We start from the raw sequence: 11,032 nt of genomic DNA, 5'->3' as shown, positions 1-11,032 counted from the left end.
CACGTATGGCAGCCAAGATGCCGTTGAGTTTGCGTTGTTTGCAGCAAGTATATTATGGCCCTAACAGTGTTTTAGTCGATGAAAAGTCACAAGATTTTAGTCAACTTTTGGTCAGTATATTGGTCAGAATGTTTTGGGTTTTTTTTAACTCAAAAAGTAGACTATTATACACATATTGTGTGTTTGTGGTGTGTAAATACTGCCAGGTAAAAATGATCCTAAGACAGTCTTTGTAACGTGGTGGTGTACAGCTATCATGGAAATATAAACAAAGGCAATGTTTCGCTTTTTCTAATGCTGAAGTGGGGGGTCATTTGTGACCATTAAGACAACACAAGGGTTAATAAATGTAATGATAAAAGATGTTTGACATGACACTGGATAACACTGGGCCTATGAGGGATCCCTACCGCCCCTGCTGTCAATCAACCAGGAAAAACCATGACTGGATTTTCCAAATGAAGCACTGTGGTGAAAGTGCTTCCTGTCGGTCAGGTTTTGGAAACCCCAGAAACCAGCAGGTCATTCATTTAGACAAAACAAGAGGAGGGAAAATTTAAAGTGAAGGACTGTATCTGACAAGAGGGATCACTTCTGCTTTTTCAGGCCTTAAGTATCTCATGTCTCCAAACATTTGTCAGTTCACCGAGCTCTCTGGAGAAGACAGACCAACAGAGATTACTTTATTCAGTGTTTATCTATCATTGTTTTTTTAAATTGGAAAACTGTGGAAGCATGTTGAAGACTGCGCTGGTCATTATTGTCCTGGTGGCTGTTGTTCATTCTGGACTGGCAGGTAAGATTAAGATTTAGATACCCTGTGTAAAAGATCTCCGGTGAGCCATTTAAAATTCTTACTTTATTTTATTTTTAATTAGCTCTTATGTGTTTCCATCCATCTTTAGCTGAGAGGCTGGCATCCTGCTGTACAAGAGTCAGCAAACAGAAGATAACTGAACCAATTTTAGGATACTTGGTCCAGCAACCTGACCCTCCATGTGTCTTGGCTATCATGTGAGTACTAAGAGCGCTGATGTATGAACATGTTCAAAAGTAAAATGACAATCAAAAATTTCTAAAATGAGTTTATTCTATAAAAAAGGTGTATTTTTTTTATCAATAGTTTGCTTTTACATCGTTGCGCTTTTCGTTTCAACTTTATTTCTTTGTATTTGGCATAAAGTGACATATCTAAAGCAAATAAACGCAATACCAAGTCAGCTTGTATTTTAAAATAGAGTGTCTGGGAAGTACTAATATTACATATGTTTGTTATTCCTGCAGCTTTCAAACAAAGTCAGGTTTTTACTGCAGTCAGCTGACCGCCCCCTGGGTTCGCCGCAAGGTTGTTGCATTTGAGTAAGTTTACTATTACCTTTGATTTACTCACTTAACCTTTTCTACACTTATTTATTCAATCCTTCAATCCCAAAATTCTTGTCTCATATATGTTTATCCTCTTATCTTTCTCACAGGGAAGCAAAAGCTCGGACTGCTGCTTTAGCTGTGGTCCCCCATCTCCTGTAACCACATTCACTGCCTCCCCTGCTTCACCCTTCACTCTTCTTCCCTCTCCCTCCATATCCACGATGCCTGCTGGTGAAACCTTTTCAGAAAGGGACATGAAGTAACATCTTCTCCACCTGCAGTCAATGAAAACTGAGAATGACTTTATCAGGTTTATGGCCTTAAGTGAGTGGTTGGAGCAGCCCTTGCTAAGTATGCCCCATTTTGGCCTTCTTGGGAGACTAATCACCTCTACCAGCTGGACTGACAAAGGCACATTTTGGGTTGGCTCTTGCACGAACACGCTGTGGTGTTTGCTTATGGTTTTTGATGTTGTTTTCTGTTTGTGAACTTTGTTACCTGCAGACTTCCACATGACAGTTTGTTTTATACTATAACGTTGCAGGAAGTTTGAACAAAAAAAAAAAAAAAAAAAAAATCAAACAAAAAAAATGATGGCCTCAACCTTGATACGAACTGGTGTTTGAAATAGCACTTCATTCATTCATTTTCCGTAACCGCTTATCCTGTTGGGGGTCGCAGGGGGCTGGAGCCCATCCCAGCTGACACTGGACGAGAGGTGGTGCACACCCTAAACATGTTGCCAGATTATCACAGGGCTGAAACAGTCATACTCATATTCACTCCTAAGGCCAATTTAGAGTCACCAATTAACCTAACCTATAGGTCTGGACTATGGGCGGATGCCAGAGCACCCGCAGAAAACCCATGCAGACACAGGGAGAACATGCAGACTCCACATAGGAGGGATCCCCACCCCGGAGTTCATACCCCTTACCCAGGGTTTCGCTGTGAGGCTACAATGCTAACCACAGCACCACTTTGCCACCCAGTAGCACCTAAAAAACAGAATTATGTTAAATTCTCATGTTTCTTTGATGCCTTTGGAGTAAAATTATTTGTTCAATTAATTGACCAGAGCTGATAGAAGTATTTGTGTATATATTACCAAGTGTATACATCAATGTTTACAAGTTACTGTGTACAACTTATATACCGATGTTGTTTTCTTTTCTTTCTATTCATTGTGGCATAGTCATTAGAAAATATTTTGAGGTATTTTTTTATCTGGAAAATTGTGATGACTTGGATGTGCAACCATGAAAACATAAAATAAATAAATGTTAGATGCACATGCATTTTTTACATTTTGCTGCAGAGTTAGCAGTCTCATGCTGCTCTTTGGTACATGCAGCTGCGGACACGGAAGAAGCTGCCCAGAGGAACAGAGGCTTCACAACATAAGGCTCCAAAGTAACATTATCTTCTGCCTTCTGATTAGACGTGGTGAAGTTAAAGCTCACAGCTAAATAATACGACACAGTCTCTGGCTTTTGTTTAATATCTGGTGTCGGCAAAAATGTTTCACATTTCTGATCCGTTGTTAGCACAGCCGACTTGCTAACACATGTATGTCACTGTCACCCTGCTGTCCTGTTGAAACCTGTTCATATGGAATGCTATATCAGGCTTGTACCTTTACTTTTTTAGGTGGTAGCACTGATGCTAGCAAGTTAAAAATTTTAGTAGCACAAAGAAAATTTAGTAGCACACCCAGGTGGACAGTTAGTTAACATGTTTATTCAGTTATATATTGTTGAACATTCTTTTTATCACTCCATAAATCAGAAAATACTGTCAACAGTCATTTAAAAAATCAATTTGCCTCTTGTTTTTAGTAATAAAATAAACTGCCATTTACCCTGTTCACCTTTAGTGTGTCACCCTCCAGAAAAATATACGTGACAAAAGGGAGTATCAGCAAGGGGCATGTCGGGTAACGTTAACAATATATAAATATAATACTGACATGTACTAACCTTTTGCATGAGCATACCGTACTTCTTGCTGTCCAACAAGTTTATTCACTGGTTTCTCGTCTTCAATAAGCCGAACGTACACTACCTCGCACTCTTTTGTAGAAATGTCTGTGTCTCCATCAATCATAATGGACAGATAATGCGTGTCTTTCACTTTAGTAGCCAGTTCACATTTAATTTTGTCCGCTATTTGCCCTATCATTTCAGCACAGAGTACATGATTGTCATATGTTGCACTGACATTTATACTGTTGTTCTTGTGGAGCATTATTAATGGGCCAAATTTGGTGAAGGGCAGCTCCTCTTTTGCGACACAGTAGGCAATGTTCATCTTCATTTTAATTTCTCTCAGTACGTCCTCGTTCAGCTTACTGAGTTGTTTGTTGACAGCAGCATGGACTGTCCCTATGTGGTCCAGCTGACTTGAGGTGAGGTGTGCATCTCTGCAGGCGATGTGTTGCTTTGTGATGCTATGTTTTGAAACATTATCCTGTTTAAATATTGTATTCCCTGTAACGCAGGGCTTCTTCCCTGCCATCGTTTTGCCTGCCTCAATACAGTGTTTACAAAACATTGCCTTTCTGGCCTGATCGTACACAAGCCAAGGAAAGTCTTTTAACCACTGCAGGTTGAATTGATAAGTTTTTGTAAGGTTATCCGAGGAGACTATCCTGTCTGATGAAGAAGAGATGAGTCTTATTTTTTCTCACTATACAGCTGTTGCTAGAGGCAGTAAAAATCCTTCCATTTAACAGCTATAGTTTACCAATGTATGTAAAACTAACCACTGCATGAATAGTGGTTACACAACCCTCAGAACCAGCCATAACTCCTGGAGCAAGAGTGACGATTCTCTACTGACTGATCAATAGACTACAGTGTTTCTAGTGCTACCTTTTAGTACTGGATCATTGTGCTAGGTACCCCAACAGAAGGGTGACCAAAAACTGGGACAGTAAGGAACAGTCTGATTGATACCATCCACAACTTTTCACAATGGAAATGGAAAATGTATGCCAAAATGAAATGAACTGAACTGGACTGCTTGGTGAAAATGAGGCTTTAGGATCCAATGAAGATGTTTTGTCCTTCAAAGCTACCATATTTAATCTATGCACATATCATTTTACTCTTTAAGTGTTTTTTAGGTCCTCAAAGGCTGAATATATCACATTGCTGCAGAAAGAAAATCACCGTCAGCCTAAATTGAGAGATGATTAAAGAGGAACTGTGGGCAACTATGTGTTTTTTCTCATACCGTATCTGTTATAATTACTTCTAGTGAAGTAATGAATCATTTCAGCCTTTGTGCGGTTTCTGGGTAATTGTTTTTTTAATTTCCCTAAAGGAAATCAGGCATCCAACATCAAATGGAAAACAAAAATGTTCTGCTTTCATGACAGTGCAAAAAAAGTAGCATCAACCCCCACTGCATCTTCTTCACACTTTATGTTTTCCTGTGTGTACTTTATGTAGTGTATTTGTAAGTGTGTGTGTGTGTGTGTGTGTGTGTGTGTGTGTGTGTGTGTGTGTGTGTGTGTGAATATGTGTCAGGTTGTTTCTCAGAAAAATGAGATGTGAGATGTTGATGGTTTGAAGTTGCACAGAGGGCTAAAAAGATTCTCTGATAAGGGGCGGGGGTGTGAAAGTACCACAACCACACAAACAGTACAACCATATACACAAAAACATATGAAAGCACGTCATCAGTTTTGCCCTCGGCCAAACCCACCCCAAGATGATCATTCTGAACTTACCCATAATTATCCAAACGTTCATCGGCTTGTGTTGCAGCTGCAGCCTGATCAGTCAACCCGTCCGCCAGCCAAAATGTCCATAAGGTTCCTGTCCATCACTCTCCTCCTGCTCTCAGTGCATCTGTTCTCCCAGTCATCTGCAAACAGTGAGTACCAAATAATTACCACAACACATACTGGGCCAAAGTTTTCATTTCTTATTTCAGCGAACACTTACTGATATATCTTTTTTTTTAAATCACTGTAATTGTTGCAGTGATTGCAGTTTAATTCTCTGATCTTGCTGTTTAAAATATTCTTTTTTATGTTTTCATCTTTGAAAGACAAGAAGTACATCTTGTTTGTTTGTTGTTTGATTTTTTTGGCAGAGATGACAGTAATCCAGCAGATTTTAGATATTTTATATATTGTATTGTATTGTATTGTATTACTTCGTGCTCTGATGCTGTGTAGACGCAGCATGCACTTGATACTTAACTTGAGACAATACTTCACTATCAGTTTAAATACAACACTGGCCATGGGCACTGATTGTCTTGTATTTTTGAGTTTAATTGCTCTTGTATAATTTATATTGTATTTCTATTCTTATTTTCTATTTAATGCACTTACACCTTTTTATTTTTTACTTTCTCTACTAATCTGTACTTCTACTCCCCCTCTGAGGATCAATAAAGGCTTATCTTATCTCATCTTGTTTAATTTACACTCAGTATATTCCTATGTACTTAAACCATTAAAATGACTCTCTTTCACTCGCCTGATATCAGAAAGACTTGCCAACTCATTACATTCCGTTTCCATCTTCAATCTCACTTTGCGTCCACTCTAAATGATTTCTATTTTCCCCAACCAATCACTAAAGACTAACCTGAATCTATTTGAATCTATCACCATTTTAAGTCCACACTGATGCATAGCCATGCCAACATACTGGTATTGCCTGGGTTTGAAGAGTGAAACGAAGTGAAGTAAAAAAAACTACAGTGCTGGGCAATGCTGTGCAAACATGCTGACTATGTAAAACAGCTTGACAACGGCATCAGCGCCCCCACAGCGCTCATAGATCAATAGCTGTTTAACAGAGAAACCACTTTTTCATGTCATGATATCAACCTGCCCTTGCCAGATCAGGACAGTTCTCAAGGTGACTTATGTTCAATTAGCTGTGAACCATCTAAGGAACTTAAAATATATGGCTAGAAATAGTCAAACAAAACTTTAGTTCAAAAATCTAGTAATTCATTTTTTTCCCTTTTAATGGGACTTTCTATTTTGATGTAATTTGTGTAACTCAAATACACATGCTCTATCAATCTCTCACATTCTCTGTCCTTGTCAGAGCGCATCATTTCCAAAAACATTCCTCCATGCTGCACTAAGGTCTCCGCTGCTAATATCAGCATTGATGTGACTGGGGACACGTATCGTCAACAATCTGCCAGATACCACTGTGTGGAGGCTATAATGTAAGTCTATACATGTTGTGCAACACACAAACATACACACATAAAATCTCCATCATTTTCTTTTTTGTTTTCAGCTTCACCACACGAGGTGGAAAAGAGGCCTGTGTGGATCCCAAGGCTGAATGGGTCAAGAAACGTAAGTTGTCTCAACACAAACACACATACAACAATATATGCACAGAAACACTGCTGATCTTTTTTGTCTCTCTCCCTTTACCTCTAGTAACTGCCAAAATGACGAAGACAGACAAGATCTGAAGCATCTCCACCTGTCTGAGCAAAACATTTCCTAATGTTTACCCCCCCCCCCACCCACCCACACTGTATACTCATATATTCCACTGTAATAACCCCCTTGAATGCAATAACATGAGCTCAAATGCATATATCTCTGCAGAAAGTGCAACATGAAGCAATAAAGACATTTCTATTCCAAAACATTTCTGTTTGTTTTCTGAAATAAAGTTAAATTCATAATGAGACATTTTCTTCTTAAAGATCATGTCACATTAATTTCTTGTATAAAAACCTTGAAATTAACTGCCAGGAAGGATATCTGACTTATTTCAGTGAGTGTTAGCTGATGGAGTGGAAGCAAATGAAAACTACGGTACAAATGCAGGCTCAATGACTTGAGGGTAAATTAAATTTTTATGCTTACTGGAGTAAATTTCATCTTGCTCTGTGGATGTTTTTTGTTGTTGCTGTTATCAGTAAATTACTTAATTCGAGAGGGAAAACAGAGTCATGATATCTGCAAATTAAACAGACTAACTCCAAAAACCTGCCAGAGCAACAGAGAGGAGAAAGGTAAGCTGACTGATTTTACAGTGTCACTCACAATCCAGTCCTATCCAATTCAGTATGAATCAATGGACCATATATATATATATATATATATATATATGTATATTTTCTATAGTGACCTTGGGACTTCCAGCCCATACTCAGTGCAGATGTTCCCATATGTACACTATACCATTCACTTAGTTAAGGCGTTCACTCTTCCTGCCTGCATCTTACACCCTGTTATTATGTGCTGAACTGTCTCAGTAGCATCTTTGCACAGCCTGCACTTGTGGTCCTGTCTGGTGTGGTAGACCCATGGTTCTATTGATCCTGTACTAAGTGCCTGTTCCTGTACTGCCATGATTAGTGCTTCTGTGCTGCCATTCAGTCCAGCCTTTTCCAGCCACTGGTAGGATTTCTTGATGTCGGCCACTTCTTGGTTGTTTTGTCCTGAACAGTGGCTCTGACACTCACAAGTCCTCGGCCGCCCTTGTTCTGCCTAACATACAGTCTCAGGGTACTGGACCTGGGATGAAACCCTCCATGCATTGTAAGAAGCTTCCTTGTCTTGATATCAGTGGCCTCTATATCCTCCTTTGGCCAGCTTATTATGCCAGCAGAGTACCTGCTGACTGGCAGGGCGGATGTGTTGATGGCTCAGACCTTGTTCTTTCCATTCAGCTGGATTTTCAGGACCTGCCTTACTCTGTGTAGGTAATTGGCTGTGGCTGACTTCCTTGCAGCCTCCTCGTGGTTCCCATTGCCTTGCGGGATCCCAAGGTATTTGCATCTGTCCTGATCATCTACAATGCTGCCCCCTGGTAGTTCAACCCCCTCGGTTCTGATCATCTTCCCTCTCTTGGACACCATCCAACCACACTTATCAAGTCTGAGTGGCATTCCGTTGTCCTGGTGAGGAGGCTCAGTGAGTCGATGTCTCACTTACTCCTTGCATACAACTTGGGGCTCTAGTTTCCCGGCGCGGCGCAGGGTGGCGAACCCTGCGCAGAGCTAGTTTCGAGCTGCGCAACCCGAGACGCGCTCAGTTTGGTAGTTTGGCAGACCGAGGTGCGCTGAGATGGGTGTGGCGGCGCAGCAGGGGGAGGTGTCAACAGATCCAGCTTGGTGCAGTGACAGTTTCGTGCCAAAAGGCTTCGCCGAAGGTGCGCTAAAAGCTCGCCAACTGAAACCAGGTCTGCTGTCAGCGCAGGCAGAGCACAGCTGGTGTAAGCCGAAGTTTGGCTGACCGGCGGACAGTGCGCACACGTCACCAAATCCTCACAGGCAGGTTTCCAGAATATCAGGCACATTAACGATGCAATAAATAGCCACAAAACCACTATTCAATGCAACTATCTGTAATCAGCACATAAATGTATCTCTATATCGACTGTCCTGTCACATCTGATGTCAGATCAAAGGGGATTGGCACCGTTTGGCACGTTTGGCACGCGTAATGGAAACCCAACCTGATTTGATTAACACAGCTGCAAACTAATAAGTTCATTTCCCTCTCAGCCAACCACAAACAGCCACAGCATCAGATAGGGAGTATATATTCAGCATCTGTCATCTTAGAAAAGTCAAAAAAAAAGAAACAGAGTGAGACTGCGAGAGAGAAAGAGAGAGCGCGCGCACACGAGAGAAACACAACATTGATTTACAATTGTGGTGACCTCCTCCCAGGCTACCTTTGCATCATCAGCCCGTGGAGGTCTGCTCACAGTTCCATATATTCGGACACTGCGAGCTTGGACCTCCCGGACCAAAACATCAGTTTCCTCCTGGGAGAAGTTTGGCCGTGTGACGCTGCTGCTCTCTTGTGCCATGGCGAATTGAGTAAATTCTCATTATAGCCTCCACACAGTGGTATCTGGCAGATTGTTGACGAAGAAACGTTAGCCGTCTCAACACACACATGCACACACACGTGCACATACACACACACACACACACACACACACACACACACACACACACACACTACAGTATAGGCATAGTTTGTCTCTCTGTCTCTTTCTCTCTCTAGTCACTGCCAATATGACAAAGCTGTGAAACCGTTCCGCCTGTCTGAGCAAAACTGTTTCCTGCTGCCGTCTGAAAACCCCTATATATATACTCATATATCCCACTGCAATAATCCCTCTGAATGCAAACATATGAGCTGAAACATGTATACCTGCAGAAAATGTTATACCAAGCAGTAACTATATTTTTTATCCCAAAGCATTTGTTGTTTTCTGAATTAGTGTTTCATTATTTTTGCTGATATTCTTAAAGGCTCTCTAAGTCTTCCTAAGCTTGAAAAGTTTTTGTCACATGCAGCAAACATCTCCTCTCGATCCGCTAGCTACATGTCCTCTGAATATGCTGTGAAAAAGTCCAGTCTCTGTAGGCAGCCCAGGCTCCGCAAATGGCAACAAAAACATTTTGGTCCGTGCTGCACCAACGAGCCAGCGCGAGACCAGTGAAAGCAAGCATGCACACATGAATGCTGTGCCCATGCCTCACGGTTTGCTGTATGTGACAAAAACATTTCAAGCTTAGGAAGACTTAGAGAGCCTTCAAGTCTGTGGGGTATGTCAACACCACTGCTACTGTATGTGAATTGATGTTACTCAACTAAGCTTCTGGGTCAGGCCTGTCCTTGATTGCTCTCTGTTCCTTCATTGTTGCTTGTATGTGCTGTCTTCATTCTGTATGCCTGTCTGGACTGCCCTCATGCACTCATTTTAGCCTCGCTTCCACCAAGCAGTTCAGTCCGGTACAGTTCAGTTCGGTACGCATTCTTTCTGTTTCCACTGTGAAAAGCTGTGGAAAGTACCAATGGAACTGTTCTGTATCATCCCCATTTCAAGTCACCACTCTGTTGGGGTACCGTGCACACTGAACCAGCACTGGAAGATGGAGCTACAAACACTGCAGTCCCAAGAATGGTCAATAGAGGACGGTCACTCTGCTCAGGGCTGAGTTATGGCTGGTTTTGAGGCTTATGTAACCACTGTTCAATCTGTGGCAAGTCTTACATATATTACTAAAATGTATCTATAAAATTATATAATGTTTTGCTGCCTCTTGCAGCAGCTGTAGTCTGACAAAAAACAACAACTTAATTCACTGGGCCGACTGCTGCTGACTTTTAAGGTGGAATGTTTACTTGTAATGTTACTCAATGCAGGGTTGACAACGTGAATCCATCAACACACCTTAAATTTCAATATGACAACTTTGACCGTTCCATTAGTTTTTATTGTCTCTCTTGGATGACATACACTTAGTAATGAGTGGATCTTCAAGTCTTTAAAAATATATATTAATTTGACTGCATTATGTGAACTGGAGAACACTTGGAGAAAAAGAAAACGTTGCAGAGTGTCGTTCCTGATGACTCTGGTAAATATAATCCCCTGAGCTTGCTTGAGAAGGACTAAATGCACAAACACACTATTTTTAAATATCCTATTGAGAGAGACTCTCACTGCAGCCTGTTCTATTTTGTTCTGAAAATGTTGGTGTCCAACCTTTAAAATGTCTTTGTTGTGAAAGCTTCTGCAAAAGTTCCCCCACTACTGCTTTTCAGTTGTGCAAAAACATGAATAAAAATGCACACATTTTTTGGCGGAAAAGAACAATAAATCAAGTTTAAGGGAACCCTGTACATACACTTTGA

The 11,032-nt window shown here is 41.0% G+C and overlaps 1 protein-coding gene across 1 annotated transcript; it reads left to right on the top strand.

The window, feature by feature from the left end:
- Window positions 1-5,110: 5,110 nt before the first annotated feature.
- LOC125882255 (C-C motif chemokine 20-like) lies at window positions 5,111-7,007 on the top strand. The gene is made up of 4 exons (XM_049566043.1): window positions 5,111-5,250; window positions 6,447-6,573; window positions 6,648-6,709; window positions 6,797-7,007. Exons 1-4 carry the CDS (start codon window positions 5,178-5,180, stop codon window positions 6,829-6,831), a joined length of 297 nt encoding a protein of 98 aa, XP_049422000.1. The 5' UTR covers window positions 5,111-5,177; the 3' UTR covers window positions 6,832-7,007.
- The last annotated feature ends 4,025 nt before the right edge of the window (window positions 7,008-11,032 follow it).

This window comes from Epinephelus fuscoguttatus, linkage group LG21 (genome assembly GCF_011397635.1).
Source record: "Epinephelus fuscoguttatus linkage group LG21, E.fuscoguttatus.final_Chr_v1".
In the NCBI taxonomy this organism is placed as follows: domain Eukaryota; kingdom Metazoa; phylum Chordata; class Actinopteri; order Perciformes; family Serranidae; genus Epinephelus; species Epinephelus fuscoguttatus.
The sequence above is the reverse complement of the archived record's forward strand: the minus strand, read 5'-3'. Positions and strand labels throughout refer to the sequence as shown.